The sequence below is a fragment of the Tachypleus tridentatus genome, chromosome 2 (genome assembly GCF_004210375.1).
Source record: "Tachypleus tridentatus isolate NWPU-2018 chromosome 2, ASM421037v1, whole genome shotgun sequence".
Classification (NCBI taxonomy): Eukaryota; Metazoa; Arthropoda; class Merostomata; order Xiphosura; family Limulidae; genus Tachypleus; species Tachypleus tridentatus.
Genome location: NC_134826.1, coordinates 78,936,234 through 78,951,000, shown reverse-complemented (window position 1 = coordinate 78,951,000; position 14,767 = coordinate 78,936,234). Strand labels below are relative to the sequence as shown.

Sequence of the window (14,767 nt, the reverse complement as noted above, 5' to 3'; positions counted from 1 at the left end):
ATGGTTGACAGTCCATTGAAGATGATGAGCGTCCTGGACATCCTTCCACGTCAACTGACGACCCACACGTCAGCAAAATCAACACCCTGGTGCGGGCAAATCGACGTCTGACTGTCAGGGAGCTTGCTGAAGAGTGTGGGATATCAGTTGGATCTTGTTACGAGATTTTGACCGAAAAATTGAAGATGCACCGCGTTGCTGCGAAATTCAGCCCTCAGAACTCGTGAGTTTTTGGCCAAACACTCGATCACTGTTCTTCCCCACCCCCCCTACTCACCTGACCTTGCTCCTTGCAATTTTTTCTTGTTCCCCAAACTCAAAAAACCCTTGAAAGGAACAAGATTTGAGACGATTCCCCCGAGATTAAGGCAAATGCGATGAAGGAGCTGGAGGACATTACAAAAGAAGCGTACCAGGACTGTTTCAACAAGTGGAAACACCGTTGGGATAAGTGTGTGCATTGGGGAGGAGAGTACTTTGAAGGGGTCCCAGACCTGTAACTTCTAAATAAAGTACATTTTGTTTTATGACGTCAGTCTGCGTATTTTTTTAACAGACCTCGTATTAACACTATATATATCCCTGTACACAACAAGACACTGGTTTACTACAAAACATAATCAATTAGAACCCAAGGACAATGATTATTGGTGATTTAAACTCTAAACATAAGGATTTTAAATGCAGAACTATTAATCACAACAATAATCTACTCATTTCATCATAAAACAAAAGATATTAATAAGTGGTGACAACACACCTAAACACATTATAATTATAACAAGGACACAAATCTAGTAATCATAGCTACTGCTTTAACCCTTCTAGTGACTAACTGCAAAGTACATGAACATGTATCCATCACATTATCAAAATGTTATCCACACATGCTCGTACTGGTCCTAAAATATTTAACTTTACTACAACAGACTGGAAAGCCTTCAGAAGCATGAATGACTCTCAACTACCCAACATCGTAATTAACACAATTGAAGACATTATTCCAACCCAAACCATTAACACACAACCTAACTCTTAACAACTAACAAAATAAATTCATACACTTATTAAAGAAAGATGCAGGCTATGCAAACTTTTCATTTGCACACAAAACCTGCAAATCAAACATAAATAACATCACCAACCAAATCTAAAATTTCAAGAATCAAAAGAAAATTAATTGGGCCAACTGCTGCATCTCTACAGACATCTATCCCCAAAACCTGGCACTGTTCTGGAAATAATATACAGCCATATGTACTGAAAAATCTAACAAGAGAGCATTGAACTGGTAAAACAATAATGAAAGAGCAACCTCTGATGAAGAAAAGCAAACCTACTTGTTAACTAATACCAACAAGTGTTTAAGACCCCTAACTCCCTAGCACTTCAAGAAAGTTTAGCAATGCCTTAAAAACAGACAAGGGTTATTTAAACCAACATTTCTATGTACTACACAAACTCACAGGCCCAATGACACAGCTGATACTGAGCTCATCACCAATTCAATGACATAAACAGAAATAAAAATTATTGTCAAAACAAATAATACCTTACCCTCTGAAAGTAAAATTGAAACATAATACTAAAAAATATATCAGACACCTTGCTACAACACAGACCTCTTTAATCTTTCACTTAGTTCTCGATATCACCCAGATCAATGTAAATCTGCCACAATAAAAGTCCCATCTAAAACATGTCCAGTCACTAATGACCCTAAAAACTATAGATTCATAAACCTACTTAACAGTACTGGTAAACGTTTTGAGAAAGTAATTACAAGCAGATTACTAGGGCATTTAAAAAAGAAAAAACTTTTATCCAAAATCCAAAATGATTCCTGTAAAAACAGGCAAACAGCTAACTGCTTAGTCAGACTAATAGATTCAATAATTTAAGGGTTTAACAAAAAGCATACTACAATGAGGCTATTTTTAAATATAATACAAGCATTTGACTCTGTTTTGCACCAACACTTGGAATATAAATTTCTTTAGTTAAACTTTCCACCCATAATCAAAGGATAGATTTCAAGTTTTTAAACAGACAAAACAGTCAAAGTTAAAATTGTTGTATCTAATCAACTCTAATTATAAGCAGAAGTAACACAGGGTTAACTACTTAGTCCCTTTCTATTTTTTTCCTATTCATAAATGGCATCCCCTTCTCCAAATTATCTCTCACCCATGTTTTTCAAGATGCAAACAACATTGCTCTGTGATAGTTCAAACCTCACCCAAGAGCATAGCATGATGGTGCACCACATAGCATGTAATGTTCAAACAACCAAAGCCCATATATACAATATAACAATATTTAAGGAGTTCAACATCAAGCAATCAGAATAATATTCCAGCTTCCACAAAACACTCTCACTGAACATCTAGAAAATATCAATAAAATTCCAAATAAAAGAATAACATAGAAAAGAAGTCACTTCCCAAAGAAGTTAAAATTGTATGACATTTATCTAAAATCTTCAAGGACAACTAAACTCTTAGGTATTACATACAACAACAAACTAATCTGGTTAGTCCACTTCAGGATAATTACAGCAAAAGTTTACAGAAGATTCCACTATCTAAGAAAGATATGAGGAATAGCTGAAGGCTGCCAAGCCAATACAATCATGTCCATGTACAAAGCATTCATATGTCTCATATCATAACAGCTAACATGTTACATGTACAATATAACAATATTGACGACTTAAAATCAGGCAATCAGAACAGCATTCCAAATTCCTCAATACACTTCCAGTGAATATCTAGAAATTATCAGTAAAATATCAGAAAAGAAATAACAACACATGCAACCAAATACATTACAAAAAAAGCAGCCAGTTGAACAGAGGTAATCAGAGCTGTCACTCCTGACTATACACTTTACTATTTAACACAACCCACCTCTGAATGTAAATGTTTGATCATATATCTCCTGATCTTCCCACAGCAATGGGTACAGGTACGGTAGAATATTCAATGCTTTACCAGTAAAAGTCAGTTTTTGCTGGGTATACCCGTTTTGCCCCACATCAAAATCAAACAAGGTTTTAGATGTATAGATCTCTGAAAATAGCTATCCATGTTAAGAACTTAACAAACTAATAAGACTAAATAAAAATGTAATTGATAAGAGTAATTATAAAATTTAAAGTTATAGTCGAACCAGAAATGGCTTCAAGTCTATGTCACCAACCCAATCAGTTCAAATTTTTATCAACAACAGCACAACAACACAATTCCACACATATCCTACTCTCTCATACTTGTTTTTTTTCAGCATGGCACATTTATTCCTGCATTTGCTGATTTTCCCAATAGCTTGAGGCATCATAACACTTGAAATCAGGCTTAAAGATGAGGGGTGAAATTCTCCAAGATTAGTATAACCCAATAACACACATTGATCAAAATTTTATTTGAGCTGGATCTCCTTTGAACTTCACAAAAGTCCTTATTCATTGGTCATGAAGTAGGGTAAAGAGAAAATGCTGTTTCTCAATGATGTCAAGAAAACCCACTTGAAGAGAAATATATATGTACAAACGCCTCGTTTGGGTTGAGAAAATTTTTTTACGTAGAGGTGGTCTTTTGGAACACCTCATTTCTGCAGAGCCTTAAAGTATAATGAGCTAGTGCAGAAATGGTTTGATAAAGCATACCTCCACAGATAACACTGCCTGGAAAGTGCATTCCTGTGAAAGAGGTAAGAAGTCTTGTAAAGAGCCAAGAGGAGCAATAAAAATACCTCTCCTTATATTATAACTGATGTGGTCAAGATAAAGTGGACTGACAAAACTCTCGGAGGAAAACACTGCCAGATCATGTAACTAAGGTGAATAAAAGTACTGGAACAGGTCCACATATCAGCCCACACAATGACCTTCAGTGGACAATTCAACTGAGCACTGAAGGAAACATAAGTGTGACAAATCTTGATGATATGTGACTTTATAGTTTCCCTGCATTCAATGATAGCCCATAATAAATAGTATGGATCAATTTTTAAATCCACCTCATCAACATAATCAGGGATAAATTATGGGAATTGAAAGCTCTTGAGGAATAAAAAGTCACTGCCTATCAGATATAAATGGGTTAGTGTGAGCCACATAATACTTCGTGGCTGTAATTGGACATAACAAGTGATCTGGACCCAAGCAGTCATAGAGGTGAGCTATAGCAATAACATAAATTGTTAGAAGGACTTATTCCTTTTCCTGTCTGCCAGAGTCTTACATAGGAAGGACCTGTCTGGGTACAGAAAGATGTTAGTAGAATGATAAAGAATCCTGTGCACATGCAACACAAACAACTCTAACCAGTAATGTCCACAGGCCAGCAACAACAAATAATAAACTTTAAGGGAAAGGAGAAACATGATACATGAGGCTAAAGATTTAAATGGATGCTGAAATAGAGTAAGTAATACCATTTTAATATCCCAGTTAGGTAACTGAAATGACTTGAAAAAGTTGGAGAGCTGTTTCAAGTGTCAAAATGTACAGCCACCTATTCAGCAATGTATGTAGTACTGACATTATGCTGTGTCCTACAGCCTGCTTTGTAGTCAATTTCAGAGAAAGCAGTAAAAGTACTACTGAATGATTCCAAGCTGTAATAATTTCCTTATTCAGTTGGAAAATTATAATCTGTTGATTCACGACTGTTGGAGGATCAAAGTACTGATTAGAAGAAAAAAAACAGTTACAGATTACTAAAACAAGTTGAAAATTGGGACATTTTAGTATTCCAAAAGGACTTGATTTTGATTACTGTTAAACACAAAATTACACTATGGGCTATCTGCAATATGCCCACCACAAGTATCAAAACTCAGAACATCATCTCAAATTCAGGTGTGTAATATGTCCAAAAAGACAGTGCTTGTAAAAACTTTTAAGTAACAAATTCAAGCAATATAGAGAAATTTAACAAAAAACTTTTACCATATGTCATAAAGTGGTCTACTAAGGAAAATATATCTACAGCTGTTGATCTGCATTGAGAAAGAAACAAAGATAGATGAAAAATATGGGTTGTCAACCCAGCAAACTGGTAAACATTCCACATTCATCTGTACTAAAATAATGATAGGTATATTACCTGAAAATATTTACACCCACATGTACATAAGAGAAACAAAATAATCCAGAAAGTTCAAAGTTGTGGAGTTATTTTGAAACCTATGTTACTGTCAGGACTAAAGAAGAAACAAAAACTGGAAATATAATATGGATGATAAAAACCTATTAAATCAATAATATTATGTTTAATGAGTTGTAAACAATTTTGTCAATAAATCATACATGTTCAATATGCTATTCAATGCATATAAATATACTGTGCAAAATACTTAAAATCATGATTTACAGAAAAATTGACTGCATAACCAACATAAAACATAAGTAACTATTGTTATTCACCATGGGCATCATATCTTTCTACTACTACTATGATACTGGAACCAGAAATCAAAAGAGGAAGTAGTAAATACAAATGTAATTAAGAAGAAATCTTCCACTTCATTAAAAACTAGAAATTATAGCATATTTAAATTTCTAGTTCATATATTTTCTTACACGACTTCCTATCCAGTGTACACAACGTAGAGCATCAAAGACACCTTGATGTTTAAGATTCTTTGTGATAACAATGCCCACAATAGTTGTCATTTTTAAATTTCTGTACTTGTCATTAAATATGACACATGAAATATTTCTCTCAGTGTAACTTTCTATCGTGTGCATTATCAATACCTCTACTGTGTCTGAAATATCAGATGTACAACTTGCTTTGGAGATACTAAAGAATGTAAAAATAACACAATATATATATTTTTCATACTACTTATTTTATTCTTTCAAATGTTATAGGTGGTTAAATTACTTGCTCTTTATACAACTGATCTCACAGTTTAAATTTATGGAAATGATTTTAGTTTTTACTACTTCTCACCACTTATTTTTACTTTGCTTCTTTTCACCTTGTAAAGTGATCTTCACATTTGATCTTAAGACAGTTTGTTTCAACTGAAGTTAATATTAAAGTTGCATCAGTGAGTGACACAGCTACCATGCAGCAGAGAACAGAATTTGAAAGAGCCCTGACAGCTCAGGGGGCCCAATGAAAGGTAGATAATAAAGTATATAATATTTACACCAGGACTTTCTTGAGAGATATGGGCAAAAACCAGTTATTCTGCTAAGTATCATAATTAGACAAAATAAGGAACCAGAACCAGAAACATTATTTTTTTACTTTTCAAAGTCATTAATATACAAAATAAATGCAACAAAATCTTAGTTCCACAAATTATACAGTTGTTAACATCACAACTATAAGGTCTTGCTATGTTGATTATACATATGTACAAGTACAACTTATTATTATGCCCCAGAACAGTTTAGAAAGAAATCTGAAACATCATCCCCTGGCATAATTTAGCCACTGTGATGTACAAATTTTACACCAAAATATTATATATATATATATTTTTGGAATAGTTACTGGAGATACTAATATAGCTCAAAGTCTTTAAAGAATGTTGTTATACTTAAAATACAAAGAACCAGAAACTATACATATTGAACTGGAGGGGGTCTTTTTGCAAGCCACCGAGGGGTATCGAACCCCTGATTCTAACATCGTAAATCAGTAAACTTGCTGCCGTACCAGCAGGAAATTTTTAGCTGATTAACGTTGTATATGCTACACTACAAAAAGCTGTACATATGTATATTGTTACATCACTCATGCCACATATCACAAACAAATGTATAAGCATTGCAGGATATGTATCACAGCTTCTAAATGTACTGTTTATGATCAATATAAACCTGAAATTTTAATAAAAAGATACTACGTTTAAGAAACACATGAAAAGGAATAAGGTAAATGTTTGTTGTTTTTAATTTTTGTTTTATCACCATAACGGTAGTGATTCCTACGCATAGCTGTGTAAAGAATCTAGACTATCATTATATGCAATTACCATTTTTGTAATACTTTGTTGCAATTTCATTTAAATGAACTCCTGTACACTCATTTGTCATCGCAGTAGAAATGAAAAGGGGTTCATGGTAGGTTTACTGACAGCAACTTACTACGTTCTCAAGAATGCATACAGATTGAATGGTGGACAGGCACTAAATTGTATGGTTATCCTCTTTGCACTTTGAATTAAATCTGACAAGTGCATGTATAATTTGTTTTCAGTGTAAACATTTAAGCATCTGTCATGAACCCCATAATTTCAGGACAGACTTGACATGCAGACCCAATATGGCAAAAATATATATAGGCTAACCTCCTTATATGAAAAATAAAGCTTAGTTAGAGAAGACTCCTACCCTGCCAAAATTTATATCATGTCCTCTAGTCTAACCATTCTAACCAATAACTAATAGTAAGTGACTCATATATGAAGGCAGTAAATTTAAGTTTAAGAGAAAGGTAGTTATCTACATAAATGATATGGGCTGGATTAAAAACTTTTAATATATTTTAAATTTAGTTTGAAAAATAGGACAATTAAAATGGATCAATAGGTCCCTTGTTGTCCCCAAACATTATGTTAAAACTAGTGAGTAAATTTTATAAGGACCAGAAGCTTTACCATTTCTTAAACTTCTAAACTATTTCGCAAGAAGCTCAAAATTAATATTATCTAATTCCATCTTGTTTTAATCTAGCAACTGCTTATGTCACAGAATATTGTTTAAATCTTCATCAGTAAAATTTAACATCCCAGCCTTCGGATATTAGCTTATTAGTATTACTTCTCAAATGTCCTACTCCCACCCTAACATTTTGCTTATCTTTAAAGTGTTCAGAATCCCTCACTATTTTTACATTAAACCTTTTCATTAAGGTTCTTTATTTTCCATATGACCAGCTCTTATTCTTCTGTAATCCCTCAAATTTCTCATCACTGCTGCGAGATTAAACTTTTCATATTTTTAATGATATTTTTATATCCTTTGTAAGCCAATTTAGTATTTTACTTACAGCCACATTTATTTTTTCTTTAATTTTGCTAAATTTACTTTAATATGTTTCTACATTTGATCAGTATTTCCAATTTATTCAGTTGCCTAAATCACAGTGTATCATTCTTGTCTTCTCTTCAAAATTTATTTTTTGAAATTAGGAACGAAAATCTCAATTTTCTTTATCCCCATATGCAGAAAAACATAAAATCCAATTCAGCAATGATTACCTGCACCCCTCAACATCTATCCTGTTGACCATTTCTTTGATAAATTTAAAACAGCAATGTTCATTAACAATTACAAAAATGTACATGCAACCCAATCTATAAGTATTAGTACTATACAATTCACTGCATGTCACCAAGGGATACTAGGCTTGCAGAATTCCATCCCATAACAATAACCATAGACAAAGGCAAATGAAAACAAAGCTGCTTGTAGTTATGGAGCGTAAAAATATGGTATCTTGAGTTACCTTTTAGTTTTACTCACCTCAAAAACAGTGAACATATGGCATAAAGATTTCCTCAAAATTAGTGTAAGTTCATAGAAAGTGGTGAATCAAATGATGGCATGATATCATATTTATTTTTTGTAAACAGCTAGTCTGACGAAAAATAAAAAGATAAGTTAACAGCACAAATGCTACACACTCTTCTAATTTCATATACTAATAACTTCTATAGATAGTAATTGTGGTGAGTAAAAGTAAAACAGTAAAAGACAACTCTTAATACCATAACTAAAATTACTAAGTGTTAGTATTATACTAATATTAACACTAAGAATAAATACTTTAAGTATTACTATGTCTTTTACTTTTAGTATTAATGTTATTAGTTCCTAACAATTCTCGCTCAGCATGCCGTGCTACTAGTAAAACTATTTTATTATTTACATTATATTAATAGCACTAAATTAAATAGTAAACTACTGGTGGTAGTGGTGGTAAAAGAAAATTGAGAGAACGTAAATTTAGCTACCGTTATTAATACATCTGTATTCTAGACGTACAAAATTTTGAATCAAGCGATCAAGTTTAATTCTCTGAAGATCAATGGCTGTCTTTGGAATAATGACAGGCTGCGAAGCATTCGATTTTTTGCCTAAATCTAAATTCGCTTCTGAATTATCCATTGCCGCCATATTTCATAACGGATATTCTCGAGAAGTCTCGTTAACTCATAAAATTTCCGCGAAAATGTTCATGTTGCGTGATTGTTTTCTATCTCACAATTTGTGATATTTCAGCTTCATTCAAAATAAAACCTAATTGCTACATATTAGTAATTACGAGACGTTACACGTGTCAGATAATAAATTATTTGTAAGAACTAACATTTTGGTCATTGAACTTTCGATTCATGAAGGTCACATCAATTTTGCAAATACTAATAACAAAATACTGACAATCTACACATATAATTCGCGATGACGAGAAACCCACTTGAAGTAAAAATATATCTCAGGTTGGCTGATATGGGTATTAACACTTCAGGTCAACCTGAAGATGACCTAAGAAGGTCAGAACGTTGTTCTCCGCTTTATAAGTAAAAGTGTTAATACCCATACCATATGTCCTGAGATATATTTCTACAAACAGAATATTTGGAGGTAGGTAGAATGAGTAACGCAACAACTTCATATTACAATTTGATTTTTTAACAAAAGTACATTTCGACAAAGTCTTGTGCCTGATGATCGTAAAATGTTCTTGTTGTGTTATACTGTTTTGCTGTGTTGATTGTTAGAATGTTTTCTGCCTAACTTATTTAAGCCCTCTTCAACTTTATTAGTCTCAAAATGGTTTAATTGTCATTATTACGTTTTTAATATAGACCGGATTTTTTACAGTACGTGTTTGTGACTTGTTGGCAATAATTTTCAACAGTACACAAATAGCAAACAGTCCACTTATTTTAAAATAAAATATTAAACAAGTTAAATGTTTATACAAATGTTCATTACATGGTAGGTTATCATGTTCAGCTTTAAATAATTGTCTCTTTTCGTCAAAGTTCACACAGGCTGTTTCAGTTACTTAGAATATAATTTGAAGAAACGAGATAATTTTTTTTTTATTCCTTACTCTGTCTTTATACGTTCATTTTATAAATCGATTCTATATGCTCTTCATGGCTAAATTTGCAATCACCCAGTCTGGATCTACCCATCTGACCAACTTACTTGAACTATATTTTGAATTTTTATTCAAAGAGCCGACAAAGGCCTGGAACGTTCCATTCACTAAGAAATATTATGGTACAATAATATTAAATTACAACAACAGAAACTTAGAAGATGCTAATAACATAATGCTGTAACACAATAATCGTCACTTCACAACAACTGAACTACACAATGTGAGATTTGAAGAACAGTTATGTAACCAAACCTGTAATAAACTACCACTTCTTGAAAATAAAAAAATATAACACTCGCACTATTCCAAAATTAAACCATGTGTATTGTAATACTCATATTGAACTTCAAAAATCGTGTACACCACACTTAAAAGCGCCCCAGTGGCTCAGCGGTATGTCTGCGGACTTCCGATGCTAAAAACCGGGTTTCGATACCCATGGTAGGTAGAACACAAACAACTCATTGAGTAGGTTTGTGCTTAATTCAAAAACAACAAAACAATAATATCCAACCTTCAAATAGTTTTGTACCCACTTTGGTTTGCACAAAAATCAAAATAACCAATTAAATAGTGTTGGAAATACAAGATTGTTTAGTATAAGTGTTAATTTTAGTTTATTTTGTAATTTAATAACTTTAATAATTTTGTATTTAATAATTGTTTAGATTTCATGACAAAGTGTTTAAGATTGATTGTTTTAAAAACAATAGTTGTGATAAATTTTGTTACGTAGCTGGGCCTGGCATGGCCTAACGCGTTAAGGCGTGCGCTTCGTAATCTGAGGGTTGCGGGTTCGCGCCCGCGTCGCGCCAAACATGCTCGCCCTCCCAGCCGTGGGGGCGTTATAATGTGACGGTCAATCCCACTTTTCGTTGGTAAAAGAGTAGCCCAAGAGTTGGCGGTGGGTGGTAATGACTAGCTGTCTTCCCTCTAGTCTTACACTGCTAAATTAGGGACGGCTAGAACAGATAGCCCTCGAGTAGCTTTGTGCGAAATTCCAAAAACCAAACAAAACCGTTACGTAGCTTGGTACAAGTAATGCTTTGAACACGCTGTTTATTTGTTGTAATATGGTTGACGTCATATTTCTTGAAACCTCTAGGCTCTTCTCACTATGCCAATATTATTGCTATTAGGAGGTTTGTTTTTGTTTGTTTTCGAATTTCGCACAAAGCTACTCGAGGGCTATCTGTGCTAGCCGTCCCTAATTTAGCAGTGTAAGACTAGAGGGAAGGCAGCTAGTCATCACCACCCACCGCCAATTCTTGGGCTACTCTTTTACCAACAAATAGTGGGATTGACCGTCACATTATAACACCCCCACGGCTGAAAGGGCGAGCATGTTTGGCGGGACGGGGATGCGAACCCGCGACCTTCAGATTACGAGTCGCACGCCTTAACACGCTTGGCCATGCCGGGCCCAAATATTATTTAAAAGCAGAACACAGAAACAAACTAACTGCATCACTATGTAAATTAGCCAGTTCACCGACAAAATATATTTCACCATATAACATATTTCAGCAATCACAAATCATACAACAAAGTACATAAAAGATAAACCTCATGACTATAATATGTACTTCTTTAGATCTCGGGCACAGGACAGGTAAATCTGTCGGCGCTTGTCCTGTGAAAGTGGGTTTTCTCGGGGCACTCCCGCTTCCTTCACAGCTAAATCTCAGGCATTGGATCTTTAGATCCCTGCCAAGGCAATATTATTGCCCTGCCCTGAAACGGGTCGTCTCGCGTTCATATTTATTTTGACATCTGCTGTTGGGGTTCTGGCTTGGCTGGCCTCTCCGGTGCCGCCTTTGTCTCGCTCACCAGTATTATGACCAACCTCACTTATTCACCTTAAAAGTCATAATAAAATAAAGGCAAAAACCCCATGTAAATTTCAATAATTTTTCACGTGAGGGGACGAAGAGGGACCACAACGTTCCTGACCACTCCAGTTAGAGAGATAATTCTTCAGATTTCTCTCTCTCTAAACTGCCACGTTCGTTTGTGTTTGCAGACCATTCATATACGGCCCGTTAGCTCAGTTGGTTAGAGCGTCGGGCTTGAAACGCGAAAGTCGTGGGGTCGATACCCATATGGGTCAATAACGCACGAATTTCATTTTAAAGCGGGTTTTCTCGGGGCGCTCCCGTTTCACTCCACATCCAACTCTCAGGCATTGGATCTTTAGATCCCAGCCAAGAATATTGCCCAGCCCTGAATCGGGTCATTTTGCATTAATATTTAGATTGACGTCTGCTTCAATACGGGCTTGTTTGGCTTTGAGACATTTACTTTCTCTTTCTGCTTTGATATGGGCTTGTTCCAGCTTGATTTGCTTCAGTATACATCACAGGAGGACAGATTGAAAGCAGTTTATATGTTTGCTTCCAGCTTTTCTTTAACTCTGTCTTTCCATACCTTTCAGTTGTCAGAGGTATCAGAAGTGAATGGTGCTGCAATCCTTCTCTCTTACCTCCAAAATCATCACCCTCTCATGGGGGATATGTCTTGCCAGAGGCTCTGCTTCCTTTTTGAAGTAACAAGCACGATTAGCTCACCCAGCAAGAACACTGGAAGAGTTTCAGGTGACTCAAAGACTTCTGGTTCACCTTTTGTATGAGAGCTCTGGCACACATGCTGTTATTTCTTCATTGAGCTATTACAGCTCTCTGGCACTTTGGACTCGCTTGTGGCAGTCATAGACTGCACGTAAGGCAGGGAAACTCCTGGTTTGGAGGGCACACTTGATTCTTGTGTGCAACTTTGCATCCCAGGTCTTGGCAATCTTCTGCACAAGGTTAGCTTTCTTTTTGCACCACAGAGAACCATTATAGTCTAGTGAAGGCATGCAGTTGTACTACTGTTGACATATTATACTCGATAATTGCAACCACCTCTAAAGTTGACCTGGATAAGTTGGTCAGCCAAGATGATGCAGACAAGGGCCACATAGGGAGTCTGCTGTGGAAACTATGAGCATAAGCACAGGAATGCCAGGAACAAGACAAGAATTGGTCATCCCAACATACCCAACGGATTAAAAAAGAACCATTTTATGTGGTTTAGTTGCCATGTACAAAAGTGCTACTGCTATGCTTGCTAGCACCCACCATTCTGAGGCCAGGGGAGCTTCTTACTGTTTTATTTCGTAGACCCTGAGTAGGCGTTTTGCATGGGGCCATTATAGGCCTCTTACGTTTTTGAGGGGCTAAAAATCTTTCTATACTGCACAGTCTCAGTATGAGGCACAATTGTTTGTGTACACCCCTCAGCTTTGAGCTATCCTTATAAAATCTTCAGAGCTGGGGGCACAGCAGGCTGAGCAGCATATGTCAGGAGGTAGTATTTTGCTAATTCATACCCGACTACTCCACACTAACATTAGTACGAGGTGTAGAATATATCATGTTTTTCTATATTCTTGTAGTGTTATAATATTTTCTTCTGAATTTATTCTTTGTTCTGAATATGTGCAATTTCCACATAACACATGATCAAAAACTTTCAAGATGATTTTTTTTCAAGTTATCTCCTTACTTCTAATACGAACTACCACTCCTGGTGAACACTGCTTAATGCAATATTGCATAAGGATGCCAATATAAATGCCCTTTAGTGACCATTCAGATGATATGCAGATGTTATGGCCTAATCTATGTGTATTGTTTGTTTGTTTGTTTTTTAATTTTGCACAAAGCTACTCAAGGGCTATCTGTGCTAGCCATCCCTATTTTAGCAGGGTAAGACTAGAGGGAAGGCAGCTAGTCATCACCACCCACTGCCAACTCTTGGGCTACTCTTTTACCAACAAATAGTGGGATTGACCATCACATTATAACACCCCCACGGCTGAAAGGGCAAGCATGTTTGGTGCGACTGGGATTCGAACCCGTGACCCTCAGATTATGAGTTGAACACCTTAACCCGCCTGGCCATGCTGGGCCATAATCTATGTGTAATGAGAATAACTAGTCATATAGATACCATGCTGTGCTATGTAAATGAAAAGTTTCTAAAACTAAGAAACTTTGGACTTTATAGTCTGGTTTGGTCTTCTTTAGTCAATAGAGTGAACTAGTGAAGGTGATGGTTTGACATAAGTAAACAGCAAACACGTCCACTGTATTTTCAAGACAGGTGCTATGAATGTTAGCACTTTAATTAAAATAAAGTACAAAACAATGTTTTGATCTTTTTAAGTCATCTAAGAAATGAATTAGAAATGCATATCAGGACAGCTGGTATGGATATTAACACTTTTACCAAAATGAGGCAAAGAACAACGTTTTGACCTTCTTAAGTCATCTTCAGGTTTTTTTAACTCTGCTTTATTTTGGTAAAAGTGTTAATCCCTATACCAGCCATCTTGAGAACCCACTTTTACTTCAAGTGGGTTTCTCATCATTACAAAGAAATGCACTGTTTGTGTATCATATTTAATAATTGTTCATTTTCCTTTACACTTGTGTCATGTCTCATTATTCTATTTAATATCAGTTAAATTATATAAATTTTAGTATTACTAAATAATTGATATTGTTGGTATAGTTCTACAATTAATTAAGTTGCATTTAATATACCATAAGTCAGAAAAGTAAAGTTATTGAAAGTGATGT

The 14,767-nt window shown here is 35.1% G+C and overlaps 1 protein-coding gene and 1 non-coding gene across 6 annotated transcripts in view; one reads left to right on the top strand and one right to left on the bottom strand.

The window, feature by feature from the left end:
* Window positions 1-9,393, bottom strand: part of LOC143244309 (PRKR-interacting protein 1 homolog) — a 62,602-nt gene extending 53,209 nt beyond the window's left edge. The window contains exon 1 of one of the 5 annotated variants that reach the window (XM_076488741.1): window positions 9,339-9,393. In XM_076488741.1, coding sequence (XP_076344856.1) covers window positions 9,339-9,365 — 27 coding nt within the window. In that variant the 5' untranslated portion in view covers window positions 9,366-9,393. Of the gene's footprint in view, window positions 1-2,909; window positions 3,066-6,999; window positions 9,191-9,338 lie in introns of those variants that run through there. The other 4 variants (XM_076488739.1, XM_076488740.1, XM_076488743.1 and 1 more) reach the window with 4 other exon arrangements.
* A 2,785-nt stretch (window positions 9,394-12,178) lies between these two features.
* Window positions 12,179-12,252, top strand: TRNAS-UGA (transfer RNA serine (anticodon UGA)). Its single transcript has one exon. It is a non-coding gene; the product is annotated as a tRNA-Ser (tRNA).
* The last annotated feature ends 2,515 nt before the right edge of the window (window positions 12,253-14,767 follow it).